The following is an 18,762-nucleotide window of genomic DNA, read 5'->3' as shown; positions in this document are numbered from 1 at the left end:
AAGTTAACCTAGTAAAGACATTGTCACTTACACTTACACTCTGGTGTATATTGATTGTTTGTCGTGAAGTCAAGAACACAACATCCGCTCATTTAAAAACACATAAAACTATGCAAGAGTGTCTACTACACATTAAGCATGTTAATGCTGTGTTCTTAATTTTAAAGCATAATTCCTACATTAACTCTCATCTGTAAATCATGCGTATACACAATTATAAATGTTTGTTCATATTTAACACGCGCATCTATTTTATATTTGTAAATTTCTTGTTACAATAGCAATGGGTAGAGGTAGTGTAGTGTAGTGTAGTGTGCTAGCATACTGCAAGCTCTTGAAGGTTGAAGGTTCAATCCCCAGGTGCCACCTTTGCGGCCTTGCTCTTTAATTTCATTGATAGTGTCTTTTTGGATGAAAGTGTTTGCTAAATGAATAAATGCAAATGTAACCTTTTTAACTCATTTGTAAATGTGTAACAAGGCATATACAGTCCTCACTTTAACTAACCACTTGTAACTCCTGAGTAATTCATGAATTTCAGTATGAGAATTAACATAGGAGTAATACTTTACAAATGATGATCAAAACATTTACTAATAGTTTGTAACTGGTTCTTAATAGGGAAATGATTTAATTTATGAATGGTTGTTTCATTATTTATAAAGTATAAACCATGTATTTACAAACATTGTTTTTATTTAGGCTATGAACAAACCATTCACAACTTTGTGAACAAATGCTTTGAACTGATGATGAGTTAAACATGAACAATCAATTACTAATGATAAACAAACCATTTAAGGGGACATATCATGCAAAACTCACTTTTTGCGGGCCTTTGTGTTCATATTTAGGCCTCTACTGTTCTTATAAAAAAAAAAACCATCCATCCGTTTTCTGTAGAAAGACTTCATACTTCATAGTCATACTAAGGGAATTTGCATATAGACCAACCCTAGCACCAGGGTCATATGTGGTTGGATGCCGGCTCGGTTTTAGTCATTTTCACCTGTGAAACGAGCAGCTTAATCAATACATGCAGCCGGAGGCGTGGCCAGCCCAGAAACGGCTCAATTTGGGAGAGACCAATTCTAACCTCGTTTAAAAAGAGGTATGATATGTCCCCTTTAACTAATAGGTAGCAAATGCTTAATAAATGATGAATTGTGTGTAGTTTTACCCACATTTCTAGTGCAACTTATTCCCGTTCACCCACTTTTCACCCCAGAAGCATCTTCTCCTAGAGCGTTTGAGTTATCGACACGGTTCCAACACTGAAAAATCAGGCCCGATCCGCAGTAGCTTGCTTGTTCATGTCGGATGGCTGCCGGTTGTCGTTTTTCCGGTATTCCCATTTTTCGCCGGTTTTCAGTCATAGTTACCATTTTTAGCATAAATGCTAGAAATCATCAGCTAAGTTAGCTAATCAACCTGATTAGCATTGTTAGCATGGATAGCATACTTAGCATTTTTAGCATAAATGCTAGAAATCATCAGCTAACTTAGCTAATCAACCTGGTTAGCATTGTTAACCTAGTTAGCATTTTTGCAAGCCCACTCTTGCAGGTCCTCGGACATGCACATTTCTAGTTTATTTTGAAAATGTAGCCAGTCGCCGCGGCATTCAAAAAACGCAAATTGTGCTTATATTTCACCACTTTTGCAAAGACTACTGGGAAAGGCTGGCAAGCAAGCCACAGACAGATCAGGGGATTCACTGCCCTGTAAGGCCAGCAACACGCGCATGAGAGATGCAAACAAATGGATCAATTTATAGGCTACTCAGATTATCCGAGGAACGAATACAAGTTTACCCGACTGCTGTTCCCACTGTTCATTCTCGTGACATTTCTTCCTCTGTTTGTAATTCGGTTTCATGATGATTGTCGCTATAATAACTGTACAGTACCTGTCGCTTGACTCAAGGGAAGACGGGGGAGGGGGCCTTCATTAACTTGCGGGCCCTACGCAACTTGCATAGTGTGCGTATAGGGAGAACGGGCCAACAAGTGCTCTACACACAGTGCTCTACAGCCCATAGAAAGCTTTAGAATAGCTCTGCTACAGCCTGCTCTACATAGAGTGCTACACAGCCTGTAGAGTGCTCTACAGCCTACATAGAGTGTAGGCCTACAGCCTATAGTGCTATACAGCCTACATAGAGTGTAGAGCCTGTGCTATACAGCCTACATAGAGTGTACAGCCTAGAGTGCTATACAGCCTACATAGAGTGTACAGCCTAGAGTGCTATACAGCCTACATACTGTAGAGTGTAGCCTACAGCCTAGAGTGCTATACAGTCTATAGAGTGTACAGCCTAGTGCTACACAGTCTACAAAGAGTGCTCTAAAGCCTACACAGTTTACACAGAGTATACAGTCTACATAGAGTGCTCTAAGTGTTCTACAGTCTAGTGCTCTACAGTCTGTACAGCCTACATACAGTACAGGGCTTTATGGGCTGCAGTGAGGACTAAAGACTAAACTCACAGACTTAATCGATCTCAGGTGCTAAGTGAGTGAGTGAGTGAGGCCAAATGCTCAGATAGGTATATGGGATTGGGACAGTGCTTCACGAGATCACATGTACAGTACCTTGTAATGTGCAATGGTAATGTGTAACCTTGTAATGTGTAAGGGCAATGTTTGATAATAAAGACGTTGCTGACACTTGCACCATGCAGGTGTGTCGTGCTGTTGTTTCCCTTTGTAATTTCTGGATTTCCATATGGTCTCCGCCATAGATATATGTGTATGTCTATGGTCTCTGCGGTAAACGTCACAACACTTTGATGGGTAATTCCTTTTGGTGAAGTTTGCATTGATGCAGACTCACAGAAAGGGCTTAAGTGTGTGCTCAAACCCTCACCCTTTGAAATGCAACATTGGGACAGCCCTAAGCCCTTATGAATTTGACTTTGAATTTGACTTTGCGAGTCTGTGAGTCCGGTCTTTGGGATTGGGCTACAACCTACAGTGCTTTACAGTCTACAATGTAAACATATGTCACATACTGTAGAACGCTTAGAGACACAAGTGCTCTACTGCTGTTGTCTGTGAAGGCCTTTAAGGTGCAAACCAAAATCAACTGCCAAACAGATTTGCTCTTTAGTTACAGGTCTAAATGGTCTTAAGGTATTTCTATTAATTTGCTTATCATCTATTTTGTTTTCAAACCTTTTATGTCACTTCACCGTGTTTCAGAATGTCTTTAGTTTGCAACAAGAGTAGGCTATAATACAAATACATATTCTTGTGACAAATTTGCCATGTGATGCACAGTGGTTTTGTGCTGGTTAGGCTGTTCCATGGTTTTGTGTTTGTTAAGCTGTCCAGTATTTTCCACCATCAGTGTAAAATGGAGCTGGCTTAAAGTGATTGAACTTGATCTTGATTACAATTACGATGAAATATTGAAATAAAATACATAATTACTGTAAGTGACAGTGACACTAAAGGCTATATGTTGTTGTCATGTTGTTGTGCAATTATTCATTGGTGCCACAAACTATCAAGTAGATGACAATCCACAACAGTTTAATCCAGTGCTGAGTTTAAAGACGGTAACACTTTACTTGCAGGTTCATTCATAACACATTCTTAACAGCTGTCATGAACTGCACATGAAGCATTCATGACTGTTTCATGAAACATGACTCAACATTCATACCAACCCTTTCATGAATGTGAAAAACAAAACGTCAAAAACTTGTCAAAATAAAATCAACAATTGCAAAGCAGCATTGCTGTCTTTTTTGTTTTAGCCAACCTGATCGTGTCACATCTTAGTCAACAGGGAAGTCCAGTGTAATTTAGTTTTTTGTTTGTCTGTTTGTTTATTTTATGATAGTAACCTCTGAAGAATGCATAATTGTCTACACCAATGACTGTATATATAAAACAGGAATGTCTAACGTTCAGAGGACCACAGATGGTCAGTAGTTCACTTCCCAGTATGATGAATACTTCACCACTCTTATAGCCTAGTAAAGTGACATTTGAAGTAGACTTCATAAAATATTCATGAGATGTTTACAAACGCTGGAGAGGATTCATAATACCCTGTATGTGGATTACTAGATTGTTGGACTTTTATTTTTTATTCTTTTGACAAGTTTTCGTTGTTTTGTCTTCCACATTCATGAAAGTGTTGGTATGAATGTTGAGTCATGTTTCATGAATCATCATGTTCCATTCATAGTAAAATGATATGGTCACAGAACCTCAACCTTAGCCTGACGACATCATACTCTGCAGAAAAATAATGTAGGCGGGGCTAAACTTCGGTCTGGCATCCAGGCTACCTCAACCTTAGAAGGTGAAAATCAATCCATACCAGGAAGTACAAACACATATCAAGTAAGCATTGAGTGTCTGACTTTGTGACCCAAACCTTATAAGGTGAAGATCAAATCCATCCTAGGAGGCAGGTGCATAATGCTTGTACGTATTCAGTGTACCTCCAAGTGCGCAGGTCAATACTAACGCAGAAACACACCTGATACACCTAATGTTGCTCATAAATTGCTCTACGTTGTACGTCACAAAAAGCCACATACTCATAATCCCTCATTTCTAGGACCATCTCAGCACTTGCCCAATTCCACCACTGGTGATTTTTAAGCCTAGAATGTCACCCGTTCTATAGAGGAACAACTGATAAGAAAGTCATTTTCCACCAAGGCTATATTTTAGCTATTTTACTATTGCAAATAAAATGTCTCTTATTGAACTGTAGTCATGAGGCAAAACATGATGCATTTTATCCAAGCATAAAGCAAAGCTAGGCCAATACAGCAAGATAAGTATGGCTGACGGGGGTAGGTGTAGGTTGTAACATTTACAGTAGGTTATTAACACTGGCACATCAAACTGTAGTACACGTTTTGTGCAACATTTTACACTATTGAGACCAATTTACGGAGAAATACACACACACACACACACACACACACACACACACACACACACACACACACAGGCACACACATGCACCTCACACAAAATGATGCATGTGCCCACCCAAACAGACTACTTTGGTAATGGTAATTCAGAGAGAAATGAATACATACAATGTTCTATTTTATTAGGCCTACTACTGCAATGCCCCCAATGTGGTTTTGAAACATATTGCATGGTGTGGCCTCTCTTTTTCTGTCTGTTGGTTATGGTTACAACTTACTCCAATTGGCTGGTAGTGGGGTATAATAAAACCTGCTAGGCTACATCAAATCACAAGGGACATGAATTTGTTGCAGAGATTTGAGTTGGTTCTACCTGCAGTCCAAGGAAAGGTAGTCTACGGGATTAAAAGAATTAAAGAGAGTTACAGGTGCTGAAGAAAAAAATGTGTTACAACCATACACAGTCCTCCCTATTTTGTATCAACTGTGCTTGCCAGGCTAACTACTGTACTTTGGGCAATAACACAGATTTCCAAGTTGGTGGAAACTGAACACCAGTGGTGAACCACAGCCAGCTTGAGAAAAAAATAGAAAAGAATTGTAAGGAAAAGGGCAAGTAGCCTATTGATATGCATACGATAGTGAGCATCACCCATCTCTACTAGGCTATACACAATAGGCCCACCCTACACAGTCCATAGCCGACTACTGAATGTGTAGGCCTATAGTATTTGCCCACGTCCATATATGGAATCTGGCGCAGCCAAAAAAGCAACATGGTGTGAAAAGAGTGGGGTGAGACGCGTGGACAGCCATCAAGTCAACATTCGTGTCCTTATTTGGAAGCGAGTTCCTATTTCGCCGAGAGATTGAATGAGAGGCGGGGCCGGGCCAGCCGCCCGTCTCACTCTCTCTCTCTCACACACACACACACACACACACACACACACACACACACACACACACACACACACACACACACACACACACACACACACACACACACACACACACACACACACACACACACACACACACACACACACACACACACACACACACACACCGGACAGTGGCTTTTCTCTAAAGAGATTCGCATGCGCCCCGGGTCTGTCTGAGTAGGCTAGATGTCATCGTGTTGTAGCCTATACCACACAGAAGAGGCTGCATGGTCTCTCTGTGTTCTCTTGCAAGTGTACTGCAACTGCAAAAGTTCTGCAATTCCAATCTAAGTCACATTTTGCGCAATTCCATTATTTTCATTTTTCACATAATGCAAGGGCAATGAGCGTGTCCCACCCACCAATCCGGTCTGACCAATTTATGTCACCGTGACAATACACTTCCCATGATCCTTTGGGTGTACTCCTCCCTTTGTCCGCATGCCCGCATAGCCTACTAAAGCGCGTGTCCGACCATTGTGCGTGCAAATAGAAGAACACTGCACTGCTGAAAATCTAACGTCGACGAAGAATCGAATCATGGTATGTCAATATTTCATTTAAATGTCGTATTGCCTATAATTCCTATTTACCCAAATAATGTACCAGGGCAATGAAACGCCTTGTGCCACGAAATATTTACCAGCTCACCAGAAAAGCATATGGAACGTTATGTTGCTAACCACCTAGCTATCCTCATATGTTAACGTTACGCACATTATGCACATATCTTAGTTTAAGGTTATGCATTCATTTAACGATTTTAAGTGAGGAGGCTAGGTTGTGGTGGTGTTCTGTGCAAATGATTGGCGCCCACCGTGTGTGGCTTATATAATTAAGGATCTCCAAAGGGGGTTAGACAGGGCCTTTGGCTCTCTCTCATCCAAAGTAACGGTAATGTTACCATTGTGCCGCCCATCAACTACAATATTGGGTCCGGCTGTTCGGTGTTCGGGGGGATATTTTCACAATACACTTATAGCCTATCATTTTAGAGACATTTAGTGATACACCTCAACCATTACAATGCGCAGCTAACCGGTATTCTTTGGGGTTTTCGATGTTATGCCTGCGATCGTTGCTGTTTATTGTTCAGTTTGGATCAGCCAAGAATATATATATTTTAATCACAAATCGAATTGGACATGGCGGCCTCCTGCCGAGCGTTAACTGTTGTGTCCATTTCTGATGCGACCCCAGACACCCATCTGTCTCTGGTGGAGCAATGTCTCGCTCCACGCCCTCAGAATAATGGCCTATTCCCTCGCGTCTGGTTCAGAATGAAAGCACCAAGTTAAACATGACCTTAATCAATTTGCGTCTGATCCATTGGATTTAGCCTTAATGCGGAAGAAAGCAATAGTGCCACAGGCGGCCACAACAGTAGCGTTGGTGATTGTTTTTAAGGGCCGAAGGGAGGGCAAAGGGATATCAAAATCACAGACGGGCATCATATAACGTGACCTCGTCACTCTCACCCATCCGCCACTACCTATCACAGCGCAATCCAAAGCGCGGTGCCAAATGAATGTAGGCTTACATGGTTTGCTCGGTAAGTTGTCAGAAAGTAACCTGCACCAAGTGCACTAGTGCAGCTTGCCATCCGAAGGCCGGGAGGAAGCGTAAACTTTTTATGACGTGCCTTCGGTTGGGCCGGCCCACCTGCCTGCTATGGGGAATTCTGACAGATTGATAAAAGCCTAATGACAGATGGGACGCCTTATCTTCCCTAAGACGTGAACGACTCCACTTGATATGCCCTTTGCTCAGGGCGGAGAGCTCGAGAGAAACAGTGTCAGCGTAGACGCCAGGGAGATTGAACTTGAGAGAGCTGAGCTGTTCTCGGATTGTTTTATCCGTGTGTTTGAGCAAGAAGAAAGAAACACAGTGTGAATGGTATTGTGTAGGCCATAGTTTGTGGAGAAAGTCAAGTGGAGAAGTTGTTAAAATATTTAAATAGCTTCATGGCTGTCTTACATATTGAAGAAGAACTCTCTTTCTTTGGCCCCATTCCGCACCTGTACTGCATTTGGATACATTTTATAATCAAAATTGTTTCAAGTCATAATGTTGTTATATAATGGCATAATTAGACATTGTATTGACACTTATGCCTGTTTCTGGGGCTGTGTAACATTAGTTTATAAATTAAACAAATGTAATTTCAATACAAATGAATGAAAGAATTACAGAAAATGAATGAAATAATTACAGATGTCTTCTCACTCTCATATTGTATTGAATTAGGTAGTATTCCTATCTCTCTTGAGCTGCCCTGGCCTTAAGACAGCTCCATGAATTATTGGTAATGGAGACTATATTTTCATTGGTGGTGGTATCCATTCCTCCTCCATTAAGAGCGTTTGGTCATTTGATGGATGGATCTTCTCACCCGTGTAGTGTCCAACTCTAGGCCATATCTGGGCCATAGTTACATCCCTATAGTTACAATGATGGGTCTGATAGACCTGTGTAGTGATCTGAAATAATGGTGGATCTGATAGGCATGTGTAGTAATCTTAAGGAATGATGGTGGTCACGACAGATTTTTTTGAATGACAGCTGTGGCCATATGCAGTCAGTGCATTCTGAGTTTTTTAAAAAATATTTTAAACCACGAAAGCAAAAACACTCTTATCTGTTAGCTGTTTTTTTTTTTTATTTGAGTAAAAGTATATAGTATAATTTAAATGTTGAGGTACTGTTTATATTTGTTTTGTCGTTTTTGTTCGTTCTAGAAAAGATAACAGTCTTTTTGGTGACAGAGCACAAGTGTGTGTGTGTGCGAGACGCCACAGTCAGCCACGCCCATGCACAGTTGACCGCAGGCCCAGCAGTGTGTGTGTGTGTGTGTGTTTGTGTGTGTGTGTGTGTGTCCATCCTGATGCTTGCTTTCTTCAGAAACTGGGGCAAAGGAACGGACACCATACACACATAACGGCTGATGGAAGTAGAACACTTTAGTAATGGCAACGACAATAACAACAACAGCAACAATAATGATAACAACAATAACAACAATAACATTAATAATACAAAATTATTGCAATGATATTAACAACAACATTAATAGTACAGATAATGATGATGATAATAATAATGATAATAACAACTACCTGTACAGATTATAACAATAATAATATTGACAACAATTGCATTAATGAGAGACAATAACAGTAATATTGTTATAATAAACTTATTATCTTATAATAATGATGTTGGTCCTTGTGTTCTATGAGAGTCCGGTGTAAGTGTAAGTCCTAACTCTTACGCTTTACAGCACCACAGGGCCTCGTCCTAACTCTTACGCTTTACAGCACCACAGGGCCTCGTCCTAACTCTTACGCTTTACAGCACCACAGGGCCTCGTCCTAACTCTTACGCTTTACAGCACCACAGGGCCTCGTCCTAACTCTCACGCTTTACAGCACCACAGGGCCTCGTCCTAACTCTTACGCTTTACAGCACCACAGGGCCTCGTCCTACTGTAACTCTTACGCTTTACAGCACCACAGGGCCTCGTCCTAACTCTTACGCTTTACAGCACCACAGGGCCTCGTCCTAACTCTCACGCTTTACAGCACCACAGGGCCTCGTCCTACTGTAACTCTTACGCTTTACAGCACCACAGGGCCTCGTCCTAACTCTTACGCTTTACAGCACCACAGGGCCTCGTCCTACTGTAACTCTTACGCTTTACAGCACCACAGGGCCTCGTCCTAACTCTTACGCTTTACAGCACCACAGGGCCTCGTCCTACTGTAACTCTTACGCTTTACAGCACCACAGGGCCTCGTCCTACTGTAACTCTTACGCTTTACAGCACCACAGGGCCTCGTCCTACTGTAACTCTTACGCTTTACAGCACCACAGGGCCTCGTCCTAACTCTCACGCTTTACAGCACCACAGGGCCTCGTCCTACTGTAACTCTTACGCTTTACAGCACCACAGGGCCTCGTCCTAACTCTCACGCTTTACAGCACCACAGGGCCTCGTCCTAACTCTTACGCTTTACAGCACCACAGGGCCTCGTCCTAACTCTTACGCTTTACAGCACCACAGGGCCTCGTCCTAACTCTTACGCTTTACAGCACCACAGGGCCTCGTCCTAACTCTCACGCTTTACAGCACCACTGGGCCCTTGGACTCGTCCTAACTCTTACACTTTAGAGCCAGATAACTAAATAGATGGTGCTTTGACATAGTTGTTAACCTAGTTAGATGGTGCTTTGACATAGCCTAGTTGCTGTGTTGAAGGCTGTTGAAGATGTGTTCCGCATGTGGGCCAGTCCCGGCGCGGTCGCGGCAGGCATGTGTGTGTGTGTGTGTGATGATCAGCAGTGCTGGCTGCAGTGACCCTCTGGCCTGATGTGGGGAACTTGTGGCGCATAATGATGAGGCGGCCATGTCAAAGCAGGCCTCTGTTACAAAGACACACAATCAATGGGGAAGCTTAGCCTGCCTACGAGATGCCATTCCTTTCTTTCTCTTGCTCTCTCGCTCTCTTGCTCCCTCTCCCTCTCTCTTTCTCTCTCTCTGATTCATGGGCCGCCCTGTACATGTCTCTGAACACACTCACACACACACACACACACACACACACACAGTGAGGAGCGATCCATGGCAGGTTTGAGCATCTCGTGTCGTGGTCAGTGCGGCCTTTTGTGCGGTCCCACCCACCTCCCCTCACATGCTGCGTGCTGGACGTCACCATGCGCGGCGGCGAGGTCACGGGACCCCCTCGGCCTCGTCCAGTCCTCACAGAGAGGGGCAGTGTGCTGCGGGCCGCCCTCACAGGACCGGCTCCGGCGGCGGCGTGTGTGCGCACGGCTGATTGAGTGACATTTAGTCATTTACTTTAGGCAGGGTGGGAGAGGTCTCCTAAAAGCAGGGTGGGAGAGGGGAGACGTGATCGGACTGGTCTCCTAAAGGCAGGGTGAGAGAGGGGAGACCTGATCCGACTGGTCTCCACAGAGGTCCAGTCAGCTATGAGAGGCGATACTCCCAGTACGACCTGCAGAATTCCCCATATCCCACAGAAAAACACACCATTCCAGAGCCGTCCACACATGGAATTCCCTATGCTGACTAAGTCTATTCCTATAGTAAAGCACACCATCCCGGCGTACACACACGGAATTCCCTATTTCTACTAAGTGTATTCCCACAGTTAAACACACCATCCCAGCATACACACACAGAACACCCTCTCATCCCAGCTCATATTCCCATAACTTTAACGCACCATTCCCAACATCCCGGCACAATCTTCCAATAGAATTCCTTATTGGCAGCTTAATTCCCACAGCTAAGTAGGTGTTCGTGAGGCAGTCCGTGTACAGAAATCCTATTTCGCCACATGTATTATTCTCCCAAATAGCCTGACAGTCCCAGAGCTCTCCAGTTTCATCTCTGAATAAACACTCCGCTCGCTCACAGCCACAAGTAAACTTGCACGTCTACGAACATAAACGCGCGGTCATCATCTGTCTTCTTTACTGAAGCAGACTCTGCAAAAGACCTGGGCCCTGACTGGGTGCTGATCCAGCTCCATCACAGAATGAGCCACTGAGTGCTTGTGTTGTAGACTGCAATCTCCTGAATGTCACTTCACATAAAAACCATTCCTCAGTGACCGTCGATAAATGCACTTGCTTTGAAGAAATGGTGTATTTCTGGCCCTGTGTTTTGAAAGGGCAGAGCTCTATCCAGTGGGTGTGTGCATATTAGATAGTGTGTGCGTCAGCTCATCTTTGGCCTTGGCGTTTGTTCGAGGGGACGTCTCTGGAGGAGTCCACCAGCAGGCTTCTGTTGCCATGGATTTGCTACACGTTCTGACAGTTTTACAGATCATCCCATAAGAATATGCTTACTTTTCTCCTGAACCTCTTACATGCCTTTAAAGTATGAGTTCTTGTAACCCCTCTTTGTATTGTTTATTTTTATTTACTTATTTATTTATCTATCTGTTGTTAAACTTTGTTCACGGCTGACCTTGAGGGCCCTTATGAGGGATCAGTACTAGATGTAGGGATTATGTAAACTGACGGCCTCATGGCCTTTGGGCGTTGGGCAGGCCAGCCATCGATCTGTTTGAGTGGGAGGTTTGGATGCTGAGTGCAGCATCACAACACTGTTTAGTAGGGTGACCAGAGGTCATCATCACAGATGGAGGTGACGCCAGGACTACTGTATGTCCTCATTTCTGCTTCCTGGAGCAGGGTCTGAAGGCATGGGTCATTCATCTCTGTTTACTGTGTGCTGTGTGCTGATGCTTTAGATTGAATTGCACCATAGCGGCAGGGATTCCATGGAGTGATAAGAAGCCAAAAAGTGTCTTTGTGTGTGTGTTTGGAGTCGTGGAGTCGTGTTTTAACACATCCTTTCCCCGCCCCTCCCCTCTGTTTTCGTCTCTCGCCTCAGGCGTCTGGTGTGACCGTAACGGACGATGTCATCACTGTCTTCAACGAGATGAAGGTGCGCAAGGCGGCGGCCACCGAGGAGGAGAAGAGGATGAGGAAGAAGGCCGTGCTGTTCTGCCTCAGCGACGACAAGAAGAAGATCGTCCTGGAGGAAGGGCGCGAGATCCTGCAGGGCGACGAGGGTGACCCCTACCTGAAGTTCGTCAAGATGCTGCCCCCCGACGATTGTCGCTACGCTCTCTACGACGCTACCTATGAGACCAAGGAGACGAAGAAGGAAGACCTCGTGTTTATTTTCTGGTGAGGGCCTCGCCAACAGTATTGTCCAAGAGCATTGTTCAAGAGCATTGTTCAAGAGTATTGTTCAAGAGCATTGTTCAAGAGCATTGTTCAAGAGCATTGTTCAAGAGTATTTTAAGCTCCGTAGTTGGATTGTGATGCATTTGCATACATTTCTTTCAAATGGCAGCTGCCTTTGTAGAATTGAAAACTGGTAAGAGCTTAGGCAACACAGTATTTTAAATATGAAAACAGGTTAAGCAGCTTATAATACATTCTTAAAAATAAATCATATTATAAATTGTCATAGAGGTTGTAATTAAGGGCATAAGGGTTTTGGGGTATTGTGTGTACTTGGGGCTTTGAGGGTTTTGGGGTATTGTGTGTACTTGGGGCGTTTAGGGTTGCGTGGTATTGTGTGGTGCTTATGAGTGTCTGATGTCTCCCTCTGCCACCCCAGGGCTCCCGAGAGTGCCCCTCTGAAGAGCAAAATGATCTACGCCAGCTCCAAGGATGCCATCAAGAGGAATTTCACAGGTGAGACTGGGTGCCCTTAGCGCAAGGGGGGATAGCACAGGTGAGACTGACTTCCTTTAGCCCAGGGAGGATAGCACAGGTGAGACCTGCCTCCTTTAGAGCAAGGGGTGGACTGGACCTCCACACTCCTGACTGCGTGGATCAAGTTCATAAAGGACTAGCAACCCATTATATTTGGTAGCCCAGCAGAAATGTCATAACAAACACTCACACACTTTGCTGAAGGGATCGAGTTGTTGAAGTAAAAGCAATCCAATGTTTTGGTGTCCCTGCAAAAATGTCTCTCAAATGATCATTGTAACAGTCTTGGATTACCAGTGCAAGCACTGCCCTTTGTGAACTACTGAACGTAGATTCCTAAGCAATGCCAGATGAGCCAGTTGTGCCTTAAGCTAGCAGATGAATTTGTAGTCAGTGCTACTCCTGGTTCTCTCCTTCAATTATCCAGGAGCTTTTATCACTTCAAGTCATGCAAAGTCACTTCAAGTCATGCAAAGTTATGCATTTGTTCAAAGCGAGGAAATTCCCTCTGCCTCTTTACGTTTTGTGTGAAAGGAACATGCCAACTTTTCGGGAAATCAAGTTATGCATCCTCTCTGGGACGGATGGCAAATGAGCTAATTGCTAAAAAAAAAATGCTGTGTCCCTTTAAGTACATATGACATGTACATTGTTTTGTGTTCCTTTAAGTTGTCATGTACAATATATTCATGATGTTGTGTTTTAAGTTGTCATATACAATATATTCATTCTGTTGTATTTTAAGTTGCCATATACAATATTTTCATTGTGTTGTGTTTTAAGTTACAATATCGAGGGCTGAGAAGCATGTCAAATAAGTTACAAAATGTACTGGTACGAGACGGGGTGAGAGTGGTATAAAGTGATTTGAAGCTCCAATAAGGCTGTTGATCCCAGTAACGTGTGTGTGTGTGTGTGTGTGTGTGTGTGTGTGTGTGTGTGTGTGTGTGTGTGTGTGTGTGTGTGTGTGTGTGTGTGTGTGTGTGTGTGTGTGTGTGTGTGTGTGTGTGTGTGTGTTATTGATGATGAAACCAGGAAGATCAGACGAGGTTCTTTAGGATTTCTAATATGGTATCATCTGGCTTGTTTGTGTTTGTGGGGTAATGTTGTAATGTGGATTGTAGTATAATCTGACTTGTTTGTGTTTCAGGTATCAAACACGAATGGCAGGTGAACGGCCTGGAGGATATCAAAGACCGGAAAACCCTGGCGGAGAAGTTGGGAGGCTCCTCTGTAATAACCGTGGAAGGTGGCGCCTTATAGATCCATAAATCTCTCTTCTCAGCAGGGTTGCAGGGTGTTGACACAAACAACTACAAAACAAACAAACACTGAAGTTAGAGTCCAACGGGGGTCAGGTTGTTCATTCCAGGGTGGGCGGGGGCTAGAGGTAGGGGTAGGGGGGCAGAAAGGGGGAGGGGGGGGGGGGTGCTGGGCGGGGTCGGGGGGGTTAACTGTGTCTTCTTTGACTGCTGGCTGGCATTCCAGTTCCATAATTCATGTAACACTGAGAACACTAAGAAGGCACCATGCTGTGATGTAAATCAGTGCATTATGAAGGATCAGAAATCATACTCACAGCATTCATAAGTTCAGTCGTTTAAGATACAAAAAAACTGTGGTGTAAAGAAAAAAAAAATGTGATTTTACCAAGTCCACATTTTAAAATCATTCATCAGTGTTTTATTCCCAATTCATGTGAAAGAAATCAAGAAATGCTTTAACGTTTACAATTGGACGTAGCAAGGAACAGTGTGGAAAACATTGGGATATCAGACAGTTGAATGAGGATCTGGGGACCGTGGTAAAACTGTTAAATATCGTTCAACAACACTACTCTTAATTATTTACAGCTAATTCCATATATTTTTTGCCAAACTTGTAGGCTTTAATATTTTTTTCTTTTGCGTAAAAATAGGTTTTAAAATCTACAATTAATGAAGGATTTTTTAAATTATTTTTTTCTATAGCTGCTTCCATTCCTGTAAACTTAAACTGACAAGAGACCAGTCTTTTCTAGATCACACAAGAGACTAGTCTTTTCCAGATCACACAAGAGACCAGTCTTTTCTAGATCACACAAGAGACCAGTCTTTTCTAGATCACACAAGAGACCAGTCTTTTCTAGATCACACAAGAGACTAGTCTTTTCCAGATTATGCGCTGGCAGATAGTCGGTCGGGTCTGGACTTGATGCATTCCCTTCTAAAGAACCAAACTCTAGAGCCTTCTGGAACAGGAAAAGAGGAACGGGTTAGTGCGACAGAATTAGTTGTGTTGAGAGAGATGAGGTGGGTGGGTCTCTGTATTAGTGAGGGAGTCAGGGACGACTGGGAGAATGAAATGGACTGTGAATGTCTTCTGTTGTCTCCTTAATGTGGAAATAAAATGCACTTAATGTTGTCCTCAGTTGAGTCTCTGTCAATTTTTCATTTTAGACTTGAGCCGTAACTTTAATCCCCACTCTTTAATCCTTATTCAAGTCTGAACTCTTGTCATTAATCCATCCCACAACCATTGCTACATTTTGAGAACTAAATTATTTTTGAGTTATGATGATGTCAAATGTCAGTTGAAGAAAAAGATGAGGATGTAACCATTTTGTGTCTGTCACTATATGTGCAAAACATGCTGCTTTCACCTGGAGAGAGGTGATGTAGCATAGCTCTGACATACAGTGCTGTCCAATAGACTGGCCTTAGTTAAGATAGGAGACGAGGCAGAAGTAGGTTAATTCTAGTGGAAGACAAACCGTGTCCTTAAACCATGGTTCACATAGGCCCTGAGTGAAGCAGCGCTCTGTCTTTGAAGCTGATCAACAGAGTGGTGTGAGGAAAATCATCGATGTCTCGCTCACTAAACTATAGAGGCATAAGCTGTGTTGAGATGCCACCATCCTCCGTCCTGCTTACACACACTTACATTTACACTCACATATACTGTACATGCACACTCTTGCAGTTTGAATGCTATCTGTTCCATCAAAACCAGGAAATACACGTTGCCAAGCGATATTGGTTAAAAGAAGCTAGTGTTTATGACATAAACGGACCCATGTCCGCAAACAAAAATGTAATGTGAACAGAGAGCAGCTGGGTCAGGACTAGGGGGAGTAATCACACTGGGGTACAGTCTGTGACTCAGCCCCCTCCCCCTCAATAATAACAATATTCAAACTTGAAGAAAGTTTGACTGTTCTCTGGGACATTCCATGTGCATTCACACTTGAATCTAGGCTGGGTGAACCCTGTCTGACCTGCCAGCAAATTTGGATTTCGCCCGACAGCTCAGGCTGGAAACCTGCACATCTATCTCCCCTGCAGACTGTTCACAACCTGAAGCTCCAATCACAAACTAGCTTCCAAAAGATGCACCGGATCGTTGGTCTGATTGGTTGAAGGACTATCCAGAAGTACAGAGTCATTTGAACGATGCCCATTGATCACGCCTCTTGTGCAGTAGAAATAAAGGTCCCAGACTAATGTTCAAGATTGATCTTAGTATGGCGATAACCAGACTAACTTGAATCTTGAACTTTGCCACCTTCTGATTAGTAAAAAATACCCCTTGAAGCGTGCACCTCTGGACTCCCAGTGCAGGGTCCCTGCTGTCCCCACACACAAACTCTCCTATGGCAGCAGTCAGACTCTTCTACCAAAGACTGTAGGGTGCAAACTGTCTTCATCTGATCTCTGATTACAGATTGAGCTGCGTTTGGCGATGTGCTTTAAGTCTCTTCAACCCCGATCACATTCCTGTCACAATTGTGTTCTGAGGGAATGTCATGTTATTTGCCCTTGTGGGTTTGGTGTGTGAGAAGTAACGTCCACAGCAGTCATTTTCTCGGCCGTCTCCAAACCACAGCACGGTCTTCGCATTTTTCCCAGCGCCTCGGGAGCTGGTTTGGTGCTTCTTTGTTCTACAGTTATTTTTTTTTTGGTTCAAACACAGTTCTTCTTTATCTGTTAATCACCTGAATGTCCAGAAGAGAAAGAGGATTCAAACCCATGTCATGTTAAATTATTCACATTTTGATTTTGTGTTTGTATTTGACCAGCCGGTTTCATCTGCCGAGACAAAATGTGATACACTCTCCTAAAGATATGACTGAAAAGGAAATGAACTACTTATATGTTTTCTCATAACAGTCATAACATTTCTTATAACAGTCAAAAGACATGGTGTAAACAGTCATAAGATATCATTAAACAGTCTTATTAAACAGTCATAAGATATGGTATTAAACAGTCATAAGAAATTAAACAGGCATGGTATTAAACTGTCTAAAGATGGTATTAAACAGGCATAAGATATGGTATTAAACAGTCAGATATTATTAAACAGTCTTAAGATATTAAACAGGCATAAGATATGGTATTGAACAGTCTATTAATCAGGTATTAAATCTTATCATAGTAACTACAGGCTTAACGGTGTGTATGGTTCTCCTAATTCTAGCTATGTTGTGTTCCATATGATTAATTTTACTGTCACTCTGTCTCTTACTGTGATCTCTGTTCTTGGTTTGTGCCCTTGCTAATTGACTGAAGAATTGATCCATCAATTCCTAGATTGACTGATCAGTTGACTTATCAATCAATACATCGATGTGTTGCGCTCATCACATCAGAGGGTGAAAGCTGTCACCACCAAGAGAAAGGAAAGAGAGAAATGTTTTGTATCTCATCTGCACGCCGTGTTTGTTGTTTGTTGTTCTCTGCGTTTGTAGTTGTTTGTTGTTTATTTTTGTCGCCTCACACATCCTTAGATATTCCCAGCCGGCCCACAGGAGCATTGGCGGGCGTCTGTGGCAGGTGCCAGATGTTTCTTTCAGGCGTCCATCTCCTTATTATCATGCCAGACACACTGCCAGAGGACGGATTTAATGTGCTTAAAAATACTCTCTCAGTGACAGGTTAATGATTGCTTCTCCTGACTTTATGGGCCCATAACTATTACTGATTGACATGCGAGATGATGAAAGATGGCCGACACAGACGTGCCTGAGTTTCTGCCCTGCGTTGGTAAATAAACATACAGACGCGCCTGAGTTTCTGCCCTGCGTTGGTAAATAAACACACAGACGTGCCTGAGTTTCTGCCCTGAGTTGGTAAATAAACACACAGACGTGAGTAGACGAGGGAGAGAACGTAAGTGGCAGAAGGCTGTATAAAGGTTAGGTATGTGATAAGTGGTAAGATATCATGAGCACTTGAGTGGTCAGTGGGTCATATGGCCGGTAAGATTTCCCCTGATTATTATCAACTAATAATTGACAAGGATCACCACTGGCTACAATTGTCATTCTTATTGGAAGTAGCTGTTCTGTTTCATTCTGCTTTTGTTGTTGTTCCAACATCCTGAATGATATCCAATCTGAGCACACTGCAGACTGAATCAACTCTAAATCCTCTGATAAATGTTGTGACCACTTCTCCAATGCACCAGTAGATGGCGCTGGCGCTGCCTGAGTTGCCTACACGGGCATCTGATGTTTAATCCACAGCCTCTGAGGCCCAACCAGGATCACCAGCTCTTCGGCAAGACGCTACGGAAGACCTGGCTCCAGTTTGGGTGCGCCACAGTTCTTAGCGCACTTTAGGGTGGCGTGATGCCCAGAGAGCCAGACTGAGCTCTGGGCTCACGGGGTCAGAAGGC

General features: G+C 43.2%; 1 protein-coding gene across 1 annotated transcript; it reads left to right on the top strand.

Annotated features, from left to right (window-relative positions):
- The first annotated feature begins 6,283 nt into the window (after positions 1–6,283).
- LOC134079663 (cofilin-2-like) lies at positions 6,284–14,433 on the top strand. Its single transcript, XM_062535755.1, has 4 exons — positions 6,284–6,387; positions 12,269–12,567; positions 13,007–13,083; positions 14,255–14,433. Exons 1-4 carry the CDS (start codon positions 6,385–6,387, stop codon positions 14,365–14,367), a joined length of 492 nt encoding a protein of 163 aa, XP_062391739.1. The 5' UTR covers positions 6,284–6,384; the 3' UTR covers positions 14,368–14,433.
- Positions 14,434–18,762: the final 4,329 nt, after the last annotated feature.

Source organism: Sardina pilchardus, chromosome 5 (assembly GCF_963854185.1).
Source record: "Sardina pilchardus chromosome 5, fSarPil1.1, whole genome shotgun sequence".
NCBI classification, from domain to species: Eukaryota; Metazoa; Chordata; class Actinopteri; order Clupeiformes; family Clupeidae; genus Sardina; species Sardina pilchardus.
The sequence above is the reverse complement of the archived record's forward strand: the minus strand, read 5'-3'. Positions and strand labels throughout refer to the sequence as shown.